General features: G+C 32.5%; 2 protein-coding genes across 2 annotated transcripts; both read right to left on the bottom strand.

Annotated features, from left to right (window-relative positions):
* Positions 1–711: 711 nt before the first annotated feature.
* On the bottom strand, positions 712–3,045 carry LOC139095681 (uncharacterized). The gene is made up of 2 exons (XM_070647123.1): positions 1,583–3,045; positions 712–1,228 (listed from the first exon to the last, which is right to left on the bottom strand). Exons 1-2 carry the CDS (start codon positions 3,024–3,026, stop codon positions 846–848), a joined length of 1,827 nt encoding a protein of 608 aa, XP_070503224.1. The 5' UTR covers positions 3,027–3,045; the 3' UTR covers positions 712–845.
* Positions 3,046–8,129: 5,084 nt separating this feature from the next.
* On the bottom strand, positions 8,130–11,700 carry LOC139095682 (2-acylglycerol O-acyltransferase 2-A-like). The gene is made up of 6 exons (XM_070647124.1): positions 11,411–11,700; positions 9,680–9,777; positions 9,493–9,624; positions 9,201–9,435; positions 9,000–9,144; positions 8,130–8,442 (listed from the first exon to the last, which is right to left on the bottom strand). Exons 1-6 carry the CDS (start codon positions 11,579–11,581, stop codon positions 8,135–8,137), a joined length of 1,089 nt encoding a protein of 362 aa, XP_070503225.1. The 5' UTR covers positions 11,582–11,700; the 3' UTR covers positions 8,130–8,134.
* Positions 11,701–18,266: the final 6,566 nt, after the last annotated feature.

The following is an 18,266-nucleotide window of genomic DNA, read 5'->3' as shown; positions in this document are numbered from 1 at the left end:
ATATCTTGAAACAAGTTCATGATTACATTTAGTACATTTATAAATTTTAAGCTAATTTTTTCTCTTTCTCCAGGTGGAAAAAATAAAGCGGCAATTTCCACATTTTCAAAATGATTTTCACAAAATTCATAAACTAATGAGAAGTTTTCTTCATTAAATGTTGAAATTTCTAATAAATGAGATTCCTTGAATATGAAAAGCAGCTTCTCTTTATCAGAATATTTAGATTCTAATAAATTTAAAAACATTTTTTTCTTCCTTTTCTATCAAATATATAAGATGAATTTTCAAACGAATTAAATATTTTAATGATTATATTGGTATTATTATTTAACAGTAGCATTGTCAAATGATCTTCATCTAAAATTTTAAAATATGTTTGTATGCATACATCAAAGGCTAATCCATCTTTTTTTCTACAAATAAGTCAAAAAAATATTCACAAGTTTTGAAAAATTCATTTTGTATGTTCAAATCACTGTAGATATTTTTAAATTCTGAATATAAAATTAATGCTTTTTCATCATTAATTAAAGACCATGAATTTTTACTTTGCATGCATAATATAAATATTGACGCAAAATAAGATTTATAATTTACATCAGAAAGTTTTTCTTTTAAAAAATTCAAAAATATTTCAGTGTTTCCTTTTAAATTAAGGATGATCTCAGTTGAAATAAACCTAAGATCTTCTAAAATATAGGAAGCAATTTTGGAGTCGATTATTAAATAATCTGACAGCAAATATAATTGTAGATTTAATGAAATAAATTCGAATTTACAAATTGATTCAATATTTGATGAATATACTTCATATACTTCCTCGTCATTAAATTTTAATTTCTTCATACTATTAAATAGCAAAAAAGCGATGTTAAATTAAAATTATCAATTCCAGACAAATTAATTTCTTCTAAAATATTGATATTATTTGAATTTCGCAGTTTATCGATTGTTAAACACTTTTGTAAATTAAATTTTCCACGATTTCGTTCAATTCGTCTAAATGCATACATGACTGCATTATAGTTGCTGTCATATGGTGATGTTGAACTCGTAGTTAGAAAATACATCTTTGAGTCATCTTTAAACACATTTTCTGCAAGTTCCCAAACTGCTGATAATAAACAGTTTAATCCTAATTCACATGTTAGATGAAAAAGATTTTTTCCTGTTTCCATTGTGTACATATATTGATAATCATCTGGTTTTAAGTGGTCTGGTATATCTGTAAAGAATTAGACATGCTTTTAGTGTCCCGAATAGCATAATTTCTTTATGGAAGCCAATTTGTGTCGAAATGGCAATTTTTATGTTGATTTTCACAAAAATTACCACTCGAATGCCATGTGGCCGTCATTCGGCAGCCATTAGGTGTAATAAAGTGTTTTGGTCCAAAGAAATTTTATAAAATTGACAATGCATCTGGATTTGACCAAAAATCTCAACTTAATCTATAGTCACGATCAAAAATTCAAATTCAAACTCATTTCTAGGTGAATTTTAAATTGAATTTGAATTAAAAGTGGAATTTGAATTTAAACTTATTTTTGGTGTTAAAAATGGTGCTGATAATACTCACTGTTAATATCCCAAGGCAGTTCAAGAATACTTTTAATGACATTTACATCTTCTTCATCATTGCAACACATTAGAGATTGCATCATCAAATGTGACAAAAATACAAAGTCTTGTCTAGGTTCTCTACGCAGTCTTTCATTTAATTCATGATGAAATACACAATGTAAAAAGTTTTTATCATTTCCTTCAAGTATTTCGAATTCCTTTATTATGAATTTGCCTAAGCATTGAAAGCTTTCAGTTGAAATTTTATCATATAATTCTTTATCAGAAAGCGCTTTATCGATAAATCCTTTAATAACTTCATAATTAATGTCTGTCAATAAACTGACTAAGAAATGTTCTTTTTCAAAATTGGATGAAATGTTTCCATCAATCAGTTCCTCTAAAAATAAATGTGCGATGAAAAATTCTGCATACGATCGATGAATAAAATGTATTTCATTATTTTGTATCAAAATTACTCCATAATATTGCATTAATTCCTTTTCTCGTTCATCAATGTTCAAAGGATTATCTTTAAATGCAGGATGAACCGTATTAAATGCTAGTTTTCTAACGCATTTATAAAAGTCAAGTCTTTTGAATCCTCTACGTTCTAAATTTTTTATTTCACTTTTTACTACATCACCTTTATCCTCTTGTGCAATTGTAAATTTATTTTGAATAAACTCATCATAAATTTGGTACATATTTAAGCGTATTATGCTATTAATTGCATCCTCAAAGTTGCATTTATTTTTGAGAATTTTTTGAAATATTACATCAGCGAACATTTTTAAATGCAGTGGAGATGAAAACATAATGTTTCCATTTCTAAAATTTGCAAAATTTTCACGTATAGAGTTAGAAAGTTTATTAAAGATTTTTGTGATCAGTTCATCAAGCTCAAATTCTAAGAATGTATTTGAAATTGAATTTTGAGATTTAAAATAATTTGTTAGGAAAATTTTTTGGTCACTTTGAAGGATTGGCATTATATTGAGTATGAATGCGTTTGAACTTTCTAAGATCCTTAAAGCTGATGGTCTTGTTGCTATAATTACGTTTGATAACTTGGAATCTAATGCTTTTTGTATGAAATTAGACGTTTGCACTTCATATCTTGATGCAATTTCATCGAATCCATCAAGCATCAAAATAAATCTACCATTTTGATAATATTCTTCAAAAACTTTCCATTCTAATTCCTCAAAATTGGAACTCTTTACAAAACTGTCAAAAATAAATTCTTCAATGTTCTTGCCTTCCTCAAACCTTTCAATCTCGTTCGTATGTTGATGTAAGTTTATCTTAACAACGAAGAACTTTCCTTTGATATGAGGTAGTGTGCTGTGTAGGAACTGATATGCTAAATATGTCATTAAAGTTGACTTTCCTTTTCCAACTTCATCTGATATTATTATGTACTGTTTTGTAGCTAAAAGCTCTATTATTTCTTCCATCTTTTCAGTTGAAAATTCCACGACTTGATCATCATTTTTGTGTGTCAATTTCCTTTGAATGAACACCTTGTCATCATAGTCTGCATTCTTCTCAGGCAGTTTTCCAATAACAATTGGATCTAATGATTCTAAGAAGTGATTTATTGGAAGGAACTGTGCAGCTTTAGAGTCTTTTGTGATAATTTCAGACAATTGTTCTTGACTTCCTTGAAATATCACATTTTTTGTAGGATTATGTCTTTTGATTCCTCAGTCAAGTCTGTGAAATTAAAGCTTAATTTTTCCAGGTTATCAACTTTTTTCGTAAACTTTTCTTTAAGCTTTTCCATGTTTTCTGACTTTTCTTCGAAAATGATGAAAATTTGATTCAGTCGGTCTGAATTATCAAGCTTCTTAATGCATTCTTCAATTTGTTTTGACTTTTCATCCAATTGATCACAAAAAATTACAATTTTGATCCTCCAATCGCTACACCAAAGTGACAAAACTTCACTTCCTTTAAATTCATCTGTTAAGTCTTTAAAAGTTGTAAAAATGGCAAAATCATTCCCAAGATTTAAACTAAAATTTGCCATTGCCAATTTTGGAGAATTTGTTTCCACAAAATGTATCAGTTTTTCTTTGTCATAGCTTAACAGCTGCTTAATTGGCTTCAAATCAATTTGATCTAATCTGAATGAAGAAATTTCATTGATTTGTCTTTTAAGCTGATTGTCTGGATTAAGATAATTTTTAATTTGAGGTAGAACTTTATGTGTAGAATAATTAAACAATTTTTGATATTTTTCTTCCAATTTTTGAATAGTTTCTGGTTCCAAAACTTTATAACTGACAATCATTTGAACAGGACGAACAATCAGCTCAGCATGCCACATTACCTCTGGATAATCAAATACTCGACCCACAATTTCATGATGATCTGTCCAACTTTTATACTCATTTATAATTGCTTCATATTCCTTGATATTGTCATCATCTTTACAATAAGGTTTGCAGTTGTTGTTGAATACTTTAAAGTTGACATAATGACAAATTTCGTGGATCAAAATTCCAATTATTTCCCATTCTCTTCTTTCATATTCCTGACTTGATGAGTCATGTGAATTTTTGGCACCAATGAATATCCTCTGTCTATCTTGATCAAATATTCCTCGATCGTTTCTTGATCCTGTCAAATATGATCGTTCAATTGAATTGGATTCAAAGTCGAAAATTATAAACAATTTGTGATCGATGATTTTCAGCAAATCTGTTACTGAATCCAAGCTTAGATCGATTAGTTTCCTGTAATATTGCTCAATTTTCTCAGTCCCTGTTTTCATGGTATAAAGTGCTATTTGTGATCTTGAACATAAATGCTGGATCAATGAATTCTCATTTTTGTGGAATTTTTTAATTTCATCTGTGATTTTTTCTTTGTCTTCTTTCCTTAGTTCCTGCTTATAATTCTCAATAATTTCATCATCAAAAATTGTAATTCCTTTTGCCCAAATAGTGCATCAATTTCATGTTTAGTCATTTCATTTGAAGACTCTTCCGTATTTCTGTGAAAGCTCTTCATTGACTGAATTACATCAAATGAACATTTTTGTTCCAATGCTATTTCAAACAATTCCTTATCAACTTCCTTTTGACTATCAAATTTAAATAATTTTATTAGTTTTATCACAAAATCCTCAGCATCTGATGTAATAAGGTTTTTGGCACATGACAGACTTAATTGTGAATTTAGAATATTTCCACTAAAATTAATGCTGTCCAAAAGTTTCTGATACTTTTTCATCTTTGGACTTTTCATATTGAAAAACTTTTTCTGTAAGCATTTTTTAATCCACAAATTTTGATTTAATTGCAAAATGATAAGTCGATCAGCCTTGAATGTTCCCTCCAAACGCATTGCTGTGCATTCATCATCAACATCATCTTCTTCTTCCTCTTCATTGCTTTCAAACTCGACACACACAATGAAACAATTGAATGCTTTGTAAATGAATCGCTCAAAATTTGGTTCTTTAAATAAAATGATGACATCATCCAGACTAGATGATTTAACTTTAATTATGAATTTATTGTCTAGATTTTCAATATTTTCACAGTTTTCGTCATAATCAAATATGTAGGATGAGTTGATTGTTCCGATTGAATTCATTTCAAGTGTTTTGCTATCAAATTGTAGCTTCTTATGTCCGCATACAGCTTTAAAAATCTCTAAAATTTCACTGATCTAACAATTGTTAAATTAGTAATCTTGCACAGAACTTTTTACTAATTTTAAAGCACTTTGTATAACACCTTTAACAATTTTACTGAACTACTGTATTTAACTTTGGACTGCGCTTAAGCTTCTTAATAGATAGCAAATAAAAGTATTTTTATGTCGATTATAATAAGTCGCAGCATTGTCGTTTGTTTTTGTTTTGTTGCTCAACGTTGCAAAATGACAATGTTTTGCATGTTTTGATGTTTTACATGTTTTACATGTACTAATGTTTTAGTTATTTGCTTAAATGTGTGCAAACTGTTCTCTTCTTCTTAAAATCAGATGCATTATAGTAGACACCAAAGTTTAGAATTTAGTCGAATCCACTGAGGAGGCTCCTTCCTTGATTTTTTGAAGATCAGAATCAAATTGACGGTCAGACACACTAAAGGAGTGATGAGCAACATTTTACTTTTAGCGACACAGTTTGGTAGTAAACTACGACCGAAGCTGCACACGACACACGGCTTATAGAGTTTTCAAATTTTTGTGCCGCAGCACACAAGTTGCCCATCACTGCCCAAAATTATTGTGGACTGCTGTGCAGTATTTTTCTTGGAGGAAATTGAGGACTTTACTGTATTTTTGGATTTTCTGACTCTATACTACAGTGAAAGCATCTTTTTGGACATTTGGAGTCTGAATTGCTAAAGTCCTGCTATCAATTCTAGTTGACAAAACTTACTTCCTTACTTTGTTGGTCGTTTAAATCTATTGTGATTCATGACCTTCCTTAGATGACGCCTAAAGTTGACTTGATGATGCCTAAAGCTAGGGCGGCCATCTGCTGTATTTTTGCCGGGACGCTGCTGTACTTTTCCACCTTGTTGCTTGTTTTTGCAAGTTTCGTACGTAATTTAAGAAGTTATCTGAATATTAAGACTTAAAATAGTCTAAAAGAACCCCAAAAGTACCAAACTTAGAAATGTCAAGATTTTTCTTTAAAGTGTCCCGATATTTTGCGAAAATTCTCAAGCCACCCTACCTAAAGCTGGCTAAATGACGCCTAAATCAAGCTTGTGACACTTAAACCTAGCTTAATGACGACTAAAGCTGGCATTATCACTGGATTTAGTCTGCCAATTTCAGAAGTCTGATTGGTTGGCATCAATTTTGAGCATTCCTCCATATTTAGCTTCAATCTGATTCAGAAATTTAGAAAGTCATTCTAACAAAATTTCTCACAGTGATTAAAGTATCTCAATATTCCAACAGCAATGCCTAAGACATCAAATCCCAAAATTGCTTCAAATTACATCCATTAAAATTCATTGTCAACTCCTTCCTTTAATCTCATCTTAAATTTCACTTCACGAATCCTTTTGATGACAAAAAAAATACAAAATAATTTCTTTATGTACATTCATGTATGTTGACGATTGTGTAAGTTGAATGTAAGCACATTAACATATGAACAGTTGAACATTCTACACAGAGAGAATTATGATGATTATGTATGCAAGAATATTCAGCTATTGTTAAAGAATAATAATAATAATAATATAAATACATGATGATGAGCATAACAGCGAATGTAATGCAATGACATGAACGACTAAACTGAAATGCATGCTGGAGTAATTTTCGGTTTCATGGGAAAAATTTAATAAAAAAAAGTGGGAACTTACATCACATGTTTATCGTACAATGGTGGGAGAAGTCAGCACGTGTTTACATATTCAGTTCCATTTTCGCTGTGCAAAAATTCGTTAACAATCTAAAATTTCAACATTGTTAGGTGTTGATGCCAGAAATTATTAGTGCCATATGGCAGACAGTTTCTCATTCATTCAATGCGTTACGAATTCATTAATTAATTCTCGTGCATGATGTTTCATTCCTTTTCATGCTGCATTTTTAAATGTGTCAGTGTACTTTTTCATTTCCATTTCATTTGATAATTTATCATCACATATTTCAATTCCTATTGCACATTTGTCTGGCTCTTACTCTTCTTATGTCATCATGAAGATGAGGAAATGAATTTTTTTTTTCTTCTCTCTCTTGCTGGTGCTTTGAACTTCATTCTCACAATCGTCAGTTGGTGATGATGTGAACATTATCAATTTAAAGAGTTTAAAGAACCCGAGCTGACAACGATTAAGAAATTGGGAGATGAGTTGATGGATTAATTGAGAATCTGAGCTTGTTGTCAGATTTGTGGTCTTGTCATCATGGTTTTAAGTAGTTTGACATCTTGTGGGTAAGGCGGATTAGTTGATATGCATCGATTGATGACAGTGATCAGGGATGCAACCACAAAAATGAGGCAGAGCTGTAAAAATAGAAAGCAGTAGGAATTGCCATTTAATCCAGGAAAAAACCTGTTAATATGCTTTATTAACGCTCTGTGGATCAATAGGAACTAATCACCATCATCATCATCATTAAGAACCTTAAACTGTAATGCACAACTCGGAACCAGAAACAAACTTTTCTAATCAAAGTTCATAAGATTTTTTGTGTACACCATACATATCCTGACACACAAAAAAAAAAGGAAGCCAGAGCAGCAAAAAGTATCATGATGGATAAATTGAAAAAGCATGTGCTAAAATTGAAATCAATCGCAATCAATCACTTATAGACGTATTCAATTTGGCAATATACAGGATAAAATTGCCTACCAACCTATCAATGCATCACGTAGATGTGCTTTTATCAGGTCAAGGGCACATTATCTCGAGTAATCGTAAATGCTTTCATTAGTTAAGTGAGAAATGTTGCTGATAAAAATGTTGCTTGTTATGGACGTGATTGAATGGAATGGCTGAAATGTCTTCAATCTTTGGAATAAATCTTACGCCTAAAGTCACAAGAAGTTAAGCCTTATCAATAAAAAATCACTTTATTCAATAATTAAATTAACATCCTTTGCATTCTTAAGATACTTCCACTTATGCTCCTCAAATAATTTCTCCAATTCCACCATATATCTGTCATGTAAATTATCAATATCACTTTGAGATGGATTTGGATTCTTTGTAACTTCAATTGGTGCTCCAACAATTATATTGATGGGTTTTCTGTAGGGAATACCACCGATTGGTAGAAAACTTCGTCCAACAAATATGATTGGTGCTATTGTTGTTAGACGTTTCATAAATGTTTGAAATATTCGAAGTTTTGGTCCATCAATTTGGTCGTAGACGTCAACTGTGGAATGTAAATTTGGATATAAATTAGAATTTACGGCCTGTTTCACTAAAGTGGATTATCCTCGAATTCGGATTATCCACTTCAGTTTTTTGGAGTTTGAAGTCGACTGGATTTCATATGAAATTGAAAGGGTTCTTTGAATCAACCCCTGAATACGTTCCTGATGAAAACAAACTCTTGCCAGAGCTAAACCCGAGTGAAAAAAATATGGAGAGGTGTCTTTTTGGAGTTCATGCGATCGACTAATCCCTGAACAGACAAGGAGCATTTTTATGAGTATACTCAATTAAATCCCATTTTATATGAAAATATTCCCAATATTCACCAGTATTCCCAAATTTGTATGAAACATTCCCTTAATTCTGGAGTTTCCAGGCCTTAATTGAGTATATTTATGAGTATGCTTATTTAGGTAAGTTCCCAGACCTTGATTAAGTATATTCATAAGCACCATCATTTAAGTGATAATGCTCACTGTCTGTTAGAGATCGCAGTCTATTTGACTCGACATAAATATCCAGCATAACATAAATAGTCACAAAAATTCAACATACCTTCTCCAAAGCTGAAAACAGGCACCAAAGATGCTCCTGTTTCTAGTACAGCTTTGATAAATCCTTTCCGTTTCTTTAAATATATTCTGTACTCTCCAGGTTTAGATTTCATAGCTTCTTGAGCTCCACCAACTGATAAAACTACCTATGATGATGAAAACTGCTAAATTGTCCATAAAAGTTTACTAAAAGTCATCTTACCGCATTCGATCTATATCCATCCTTAACATTCAATTTGAAATTTTCATCAGTCGATTGTCCTAATGCATTCTTAATGCCTTCATAATTAGCTGACATTGCACCCCATGCCAAAACTAATTCACGAAAAAATGGAATAAAAAAGTGATATGAAAGTGATACCTGACGTGATCGTATGCCTGGAAATAGCTGATGAAAGTTTGTACCATTCGTGACAAAACTACAATAATATCCACAACTGTTGATGATTATGTAATTAGATACTTAATGTGCTAAGTTAATTAGTTTTAATTACCCAATTACACCATGTGGAAAGACTGCAAATAAATAATTTTTATCTACAGATAAATTAACTGTCTTTATTAGCTTTACAGGATAGTAATTTGCTGTATATTTAAATATTTTCATGTTTCGAATCCAATCAGATCTATAAATAAATATTTTGTTTATTTTGATGTAAATTAAAATTTAATTAAACTAACCCTTGACCCCGGCTGCAATCTCTGTCTGCTTTTCTATCAATTATCATGAATATTATGTAGCCGGCGAGAAAGAGATGAGTAATTGGACCTCCATAAAACTGAAATAATTATTTTTTTTGGATGATAAACAAAAGTCATTTAAAAAATGAGAAGAATGAGATTAAAATATAATAAAATTATTATGTGAGATTTATGAGAGGATCGAGCTGAGGGTAATGACCTATTGAGATTGTGTTCAATCTTTTCGTTAGATTGAGAAATCCCGACTTGAGATTTAGCTTAAATTCAGAGCTCGAAGTCGACTCAAATTTTGAATGGAATTCCATACAAAATCGGGTCGACTTCGGGATTTACTTAAATCATGACAGAGTCACGATGGTCTAGTGTGGAATTTCGGATCGATTAGCCGATTTGTACTATTGGTTTAATTTTTGCTTTGAACTTAATGGCTATTGGTCGAACAACGCAAACGATCTAAACCTCCGTCATGGCTGCTTTGATTAACATCAAATTGCCACCTCCTCTGAGCGATAGTCATATGCTCAGCAACAGGCAAAGAGACCGATTTTGAACTATTCCGAATTTAAAGCATTATGGATGGCTAGTATGGATCAATTCTAAATTTAGGGATGATTTCTAAGTGTAAGCTATAAAAGCAACTAAGCAGCGAGTTTAAATGGAGTTTTGGTGGAGCCTGGTCAATCTTTGTTGCTCGGTTTATTGATCTTTAAAGTGTCACTAATTATTATTTATTTATAGCACGCAGCAATGCTCTATTTTTCGAAGAAATATTCAAAAACACATGAAGTGTGACCTTTAAAATTTGTTGATAAACAAAAGTATTCATGCTTTCAAGGTTTTGAACGTGCATTATGCAAAAAAATGCATTCACTACAATATTTATTAAGACAATAAAAATTTGTGAAATCGACGATCGTGATTAAAAGAAGTTGCACTAACCGACAAAGAGTATGCCACAAAAACACCATTTCGGTACCTAAAGGCTGTTTTTTGCCTGAATTATCTGACATTAACAGCAAATTATATGATTTGAAAAATAGATGAATTTCTACTATCCTCGCTTTCAAGTCAGTAAGAGAGTTGCAAAACAGGCACCTGTGACAGAAAAATTTTCCGTTAAAATTCTTGATAAGAAAGAGAGTGGATTTCTAAGAAATACATACAAATTACTAAGAATTTGCCTGTCACAGGTGCTAGTTTTGAAACTCTGGTCAGTAGAATCAGGTGGATTTCATTTGAGGTTTATCTTCAAAGGAACATTGCATGAAAATATTGCAAAAAAGTCGATTCTGGGACAAAATCTCGCTGTTTCAATGAATATTTTACGTCATTTGACTTTCAGTGTATTTTTGGATTTAAATTACAAAAAAAAACACATATTTTTAAGTCCATTACTAATCCCTCTCACTTTTCATTATGCAAATCTTTAAAATACACGAAAAAAAATCTCTCATTTTATCATCACTTCCTCTCATTGCCATTTTCTCTTAGAAACATCATTTTTGTGTCTAGTAAAAAGACATTAAACTTGAAAAAGTTTTTAAAAACAAAAACATTGCGCAATTCCTTAATTGTCATAAAAATTATGAATGAACGATCATCAAACGATCATGAACCACGGCACTGAAAAAAGCCGGCACTGATTATTTTTTGTTTACTTTCATTTCAATTTAGATTATATGAAAAATATTTATAGACATTAATACTCACAATCATGCGATAAACAAGATAAGCACATGTTATTTCGATAAAAAATACAATGTATCCAAACAAAAGAGCACCAAATAATTCCATATAACGATCAATTGCAAGTGTATTTAATGGTCTCCATTTAATTGACAATGATATTGACTTAAAATATTGCTGAATAATGAGCAGCATTTTAGATTCTAAATTTTTCTACTCATTAATAAGAAAAAACAATTTTTTTCTCTTATTTTTTGCGGATGACACACAGGAAAGTGAATGAAAAACAACCATCGACGATAATAACGCGAGTGAGAATGAATATAGACCAGCGATCTCCAATAAATCAAGTGACAAAAAAAAGTGAATGCTAAGACGAAAATTGAGCATGTGAATTTTTTTTTTGGTTGACGTGCGAGAGAATGAGAGAATTTTTTGTTTTTTGTGTGTTTCGCGGAATGGACAGAATGAAATGAAAAATCGTCCCCTAGTAACAAAATTGGGTTGAATTTTGTATTAATTTTGTAGTGGATTTTTTTTTTTTGGGTTTAATATAATACATGATCGTTGTTAGTTTTTACATTCATGTTAATTTTCAATTTTTTGCAACGTTACAGTTTGATTTAAAATGAATCAGGCACCAAAACAGAGTCATGTCGGATTAAGGCTGGATGATAACTCGATTAAACAATTTGTGCAATTTAAAAAAGTCAAATCATGTCTTCGAGTCTTAATATTATTCATTAAATAGTTCCAGAAGAAACTTGAAGAAACACAATGAAGTAAAGCTCAAAAGTTCATCCTCAAGAAGGTGTGGCTCTGGCTTGAGACCTAATTTGATCAATTTGAGTAAGGGATGTAGAGGGCTCATACTCTTACAGGCAAAATGTCACTTTTAGGTATCCTAGGGGACTTTCTGGCTGCAGGCTGCTATGGGCTGGACATGTTATTAGACGACATGTGGACATTCTATTAACTATGATCTTCAAGCTGACTTTCTGGCTCGTGGACGGCCAAAGAACTCTTGTAAGGAGGCTGTCGAAAGAGATAGTATTGTACTTGGTATCGGAAGTTTGCAAGTGGAAGCTAGCGATAAAACCAGCATCAGGCGACTCCTGTAGGAGGTCAAGGATCACAACTGATCTATACGACAATCGATTTAAAGTAAGAAAGGGGATATCTGTGCCATAAAAGCATACTCTTTGCTTTTTACGGATAGAAACTTGTCAAATTTGTTTGATCAATTTCTTCTGCATTTCTAAAACTAGTTTTTGACTTTTTCATATGCCACAAAATTGAAACATGAATCCCAAATTTTTTAATTTCAGAATGATACCGTGTTCAACTCTTCACCTGACTAATGGTAACTACATGCTTAATTCATGTATTGTGACTCAAATTTGGCAACTTTAAAATTCGAAAATCAGAAAGTCGATTCGACTTTATAGTATTTAAAAATAAGAGAGCATTCTCAATTTTATGAGTGTATTCATAACATGATCTTTGTCTATTGAGATTCCCGACTGTATCTTTATTTGCGATTGAACTGAATTTAACAATAATTTTCACACAATCACAATTTTCTATAAAAACTATCACAAGGGGCTAGACGTTCAAAGTTTATACATACATCAGAAACTAGGGCATGTCATTTATATGATCATCACGTGCTGATGAATTTTGTCACTATGACTTGATTAGAAATTGATAAATTTGCAACCTTTTGGGATTATTTTCTATTTTTAAATTTACAGTTGACTACAAAAGATTAAGGAAGAAACACGGCAAATTTACTTCAAAAGATAATAAAAATTCACGAAAAGACAAGAGTTTAAAATTAATTTCTCGTGATGCATGTGTGCCTCCAAAATAAACAGATTAAAATAATAAATAATTCGTCATTTAACCTAGTCATAATGTACACCGACAAAACTGTCTGTACTGCATACATTGTAGTTCCTTTATTTTTAAATCACTTCACATGGTTCACCTTTGCAATAAATTTTATAATTTCGTGTGCCTTAATAAAAAATACTTAATGAGATCAAGAGTTGGCAGTGAAGGATGGAAAAATAAGTTTTTAATTAAAAAATCGAGTTTGACTTTCAAGAACTTTTGAGTACGATGCTTAAAATGTAAATGAAATTTGAGTTAATAATTTCATCAGTTGGTTGTTAAGCTGCATACTTGGTATTAATAAAATAGAATAATCTTCGTTGGTCAAACAGATCAGTTGCGATGTGTAGTCTGGAATAGATAACGGTTGAAGCTGTCTTCATTGTTGGACTTATCGCTTTACAATTGCCAATCTTGGGAATTGACGAAGTCTGATTCCGAAGCTGACCAAGTGTCAAGTTTATGCCTTCTCGTGATATTCACTGATATCGCTAAATTCACCGCTGACGACCGAGCAATGTGGTTGGATAAGAACATTAAAGAATAAAGTAAAAGCCTTTCTAAAGCAGTTTGACTGAAGGTTTACAGCATCACATGACTGGACTTACAACGAAGACACAACAAAAACGACAATTTTCAACCTAAACACTACATAGGAACATGGTAGTTTAATAACCATTCCGTATAACACAAATCGGTCCAATGATTCAAAATTCGGTATCAGGCTGACGTGACTCTCACTTGTCTACGGATTCAATTTTGATCCAGAACCACACCAGACTGATACCAGATTTTGAATCAATTAACCGATTAATCAACTGACACTCAAATTAATTTGATACACAACACCTGAATCCATCCTTGATTTTAACTTACTTACTTCCTTGGATGGGGCGCATGAGAGCCCATTGACGCGCGTAGGGAATGTCTGAAGACGGCTCTATCCTTCGATACCTTCTGCCAGTTCGGAATATTAAGGACTCTAGCGTCCTTTTCAACACATCCAATCCAGGAATTCTTTGGTCTTCCTCGCGATCTTTTGCCATCCACAAAGTGATTTGAACTATTCAGGCAATACCAAAGTGCACTATTCCATATCGTAATCATGAGTTTTCCGGTACATTTTGCATCATCCTGAATTCCACTGAATTTCATACCTGACGACAGTTGACAAAATTTCAAAAACATCTCTTCAAAAGCATCAAAATTCCAATCAATCAGCTCAAGCACACTCAATTCCAATATTCCCGAAAAATTTCTAATCAAATTAACTTCAACCTCATCATTCACAGATCGTCTATTTGTCATTTGAACCTCATCAACATCACACAACCACGATGAAGCAAGCATCTAATTGATATGCAGATACAATTTTATCAATCTAAATCTCATTTTGCAATTTATCTACAAAAAGCACACAAAAGCATCATCGAATAATCAAAATGGATGTGAGACGATGAAGAAGAATTCAATAAATCACGATGATAGCATAAATAATCATTAAATCATTATGTGTAAACACATTGAATTGCAAATTTAAGGAAATACATAGAGACTGAGTAAAATGAGAAACAGTGGGATGTAAATAAGTAAGCTGACATGAGTGAATGAATGACTTGACAAAAAATAAAGGAATGAGTAGAGTAAGTGAAAAATCTTTGAATTATTCGTAATGAAGGAACTGTGCTTTAAACACTTGAAGAAAATTAGGAATTGATGTGGGTAGGTTTACGGATGGTAAGAGCGCATTTTTCATTTATCGCCTAAAAATTGGCAATAGCCAGGGTGTGTATATTCCCGAATAGCTCACGTCGGCTGATTGATATAAAATCCAGAACTAGACCGACGTGATTCTGGAATGGTGCTATATCAAAATTGAATTCGGAACCAAGTGAGAGTCATGCCTGTCTAGTACCAAATTGTGGATCGTTTAATCAACTTGTGTTATTCAGATTGATGGCACAGTCAGAGGTATGGTACCCGATTTAAACTAAATTAGACACCATGTCAGAGTCAGACTGGATTGGGATCGGATCAATTAATCGATTTGTGCTGCTTTGTGATGTGACCAGCAATAGAATCAGGCATATAACCTAAGCACAGGGCGTCCATCTGCTGTATTTTTACCGGGACGCTGATATATTTTTCTACTTTGCTGCTGTGTCCCGATAAAGCCTCCAAATGTCCCGATTTTTTGCAAAAATCCACTGGTTACCCTACCTTGGCAACAAGTCGGAGCATGGTTTTGATAAGTAAGTAGCCGATTTGTGTTTTTTGGACGTCTTTCCGTCAACATAGCGGTATAGAGGTACCTTGAGAATTACAATGTGCTTCATGGATTTGCAATCGTTTTCACATTCAGTTAAATTTTTAAGATTATTATGAATTTTTTAGAGTTCAACCAAGAACCGCAACCCTGCTTTTCCTTTATTTTAGATGGGCATTCAGGATGTACCTTACAGTTCGCTTAAGGCTGCAGACTGTCCTCTTTTTTGTCTGCAGCCCTGTAGTTTTGGACGAACCCTAGAATTATCAGCAATATTAATATAGAAACTGCATTTCGCAAATGTTCAGGAACTTGTCGTCTAAACTACCAGACATCATGCCAAAACCTCCGTAAAAATCCCCAAAAAATTCAGCCAAACAAACAGAATATCATTAAAAATCCCACAAAAAAAATAATTTTGCATACTTTTCCAATTGTTATTCCTATCTGCTTGTTAATCCAGAAAGCATGATTTTGAATGATAATCAAATGGCTTGTTTCTCATCTTCTCATTTTATGCATTACAACAGCTAAGTCATTTTATCATTTTGTGTGCTTTTTTTAGAATGTCTATCTCATTTCTAATTCCATATACTTATCAGCGATAAGATGAGATCGAAAATAAAATGATTTATAGATTGTAGATGCTGTTGAATATAACAATGTAACAGCATAGGGAAGAGATGAAAAAAAAAGCTCTCGAATTGGAGATGAGGCAAAAATGAAAATAAATTGAGAATTCTCGTGTTGATTCTTGTTATGATAACAAGTAATCAAAATAATAATAAGTTAAATTGAGAAACTGGTTTGTCGAGGATGTCATATGAGTTTTATTTATGGGGAAATTTTGTCTGTTTTTTTGGTTGAGCATTAAGATTTGTGGGAAATTAATGGTTTGGTTTATTAAATGGTTGAAAACTCTAGAAAATGGAGAATCATGTATTTTTGGTGCCATTATCAATGCCTACTCTAAACCGTGGCTATATTGAGACTAGATCCCAACAATATCCCTAACTGTGATTGAGCATATTTACCTAAATGAGCGGATTCGTGAGCATACTCATTCAGTATAAGATCTGTTGGGGTATTATACAATTCTTGAGCAACACAACGAGACGAACCGAATTTTTGTCAGAGCAACTTCGCGTCATATGCGATTAATACGACGACGGACCGGTGGACTAGCACTTGGTATAGGTAATTGACGATATACCTAGTATTAGACGTCAACTGAAGGAGGCCATGGATCACAGCTGATCTATTAGGCCAGCAAAGTAAGTAAGTACCGGTAGCTTGGCAAACACGTTGAAGTATTCGGTATTGCATCATTTGCACGAGACATGGTGAAGAACGTTTCATTTCGCAGCGACAAAATGGACCAAAAATAGCCATTCCATGTTGATTTACACACAAATACACAACACATCCTAGCAACTATGTTGTGCTACTCAGAATTCCATCACATTTTCCAATTCACAATTCGTCACATTTCCCTTACAAATCTTCAATTCATCCAATTGACCCATTTACATCAAAAATATGAGTTATTCATTCAATAAACGTAAAAATATGCCATTCCTATCTCAAAACTATCTCCTTTAACACGTTTCGATCATTATTTGAAAATGTAATTTATTGATACAGTTAAAGTCTGCTCACAAAGCGCAAGACTTCAATCCATGAAATAGGAAATGGAAAAGCCACTAAAGTAGAGGAAAAAAGTGCTTGAATACCGAGTGACATAAATTGAGAAGGCTCTGCCGTGGCGATTTTAAGGCTTCTCTACTGCTTTATCACCCTTTGACAGTCATTTGGACGCAAAATTCACGTGTCTTCCAATTGATATCAAAGCAGAGCATCAAAAACTTCATGCTCGAATCCTTCTTCATCTGTGTCCCTCGGGATTGTATCAAGAAGAATGAAATTTTTTCTCATTCCTTGACCTAAGTAAATGTGAATATAAATTGATGTCTATTAAAGGAAAAATGAAATGGATTTAAGGAGTAAAAAATGATTATTAATGACCTGTAGTTTATTTCATCAATAGATACAATATAGGATGAAAAATTACGGGCAATACAAAAAAAATTTTCTTGAGGTAAAAGGCTGTTTAATGTAATTGATAGTTTGGACGAGGATGAAGATGAGAAATTAGATTTGAATCGATAGAAGAAATTTGAAGAATTTTTGGGAGAATTGCTGATAAATGGGAAGTAATCTCGTTGAGGGATCCGATATGCTTGAAGTTCTTACATTTTGTTTTGGGATAAGATAAGAATCGCTGAATTAGAGTAGAAAAAAAAAATTGAGCCAGGAATGGATACCGAACATGGACATCCAAAGCATATGGATTTTTCAAGCGGTATCCATGTCCGGGATTTTGAGTATAATCTCGAAAAGCACGCGATTTGGACACAAAACAAAACAACGCTATTTGGACATTATTGGCTTCATCAAGGACATAGGCATTTTGTAGAGGATTTGGGATGGTACAACAGATCATCGATTGCAGTGCTGTTGCTATAAGCGAACCCAACATTATATTCTATTCTATTCTAAGCACGCGATGCTGTATTAGCTGATCTAGTCTTGGGACAAAATTATGCTGCATAGTGCGGGTTCCCAGCCTTTTCCTTAATATCCATTTCTTAGTATTCCTTCCTTGGGCAAGGTATCCAAAAAATGATCATTGATGGCACAGAGTAAGAAAACAATCAC

The sequence above is a fragment of the Chironomus tepperi genome, unplaced genomic scaffold, assembly GCF_022539635.2.
Source record: "Chironomus tepperi strain 1889 unplaced genomic scaffold, CSIRO-AGI_Ctep_v1 contig_373, whole genome shotgun sequence".
Taxonomy (NCBI): Eukaryota; Metazoa; Arthropoda; class Insecta; order Diptera; family Chironomidae; genus Chironomus; species Chironomus tepperi.
Note: the sequence above shows the minus strand (reverse complement) of the source record. Positions and strands in the feature narration are given on the sequence as shown.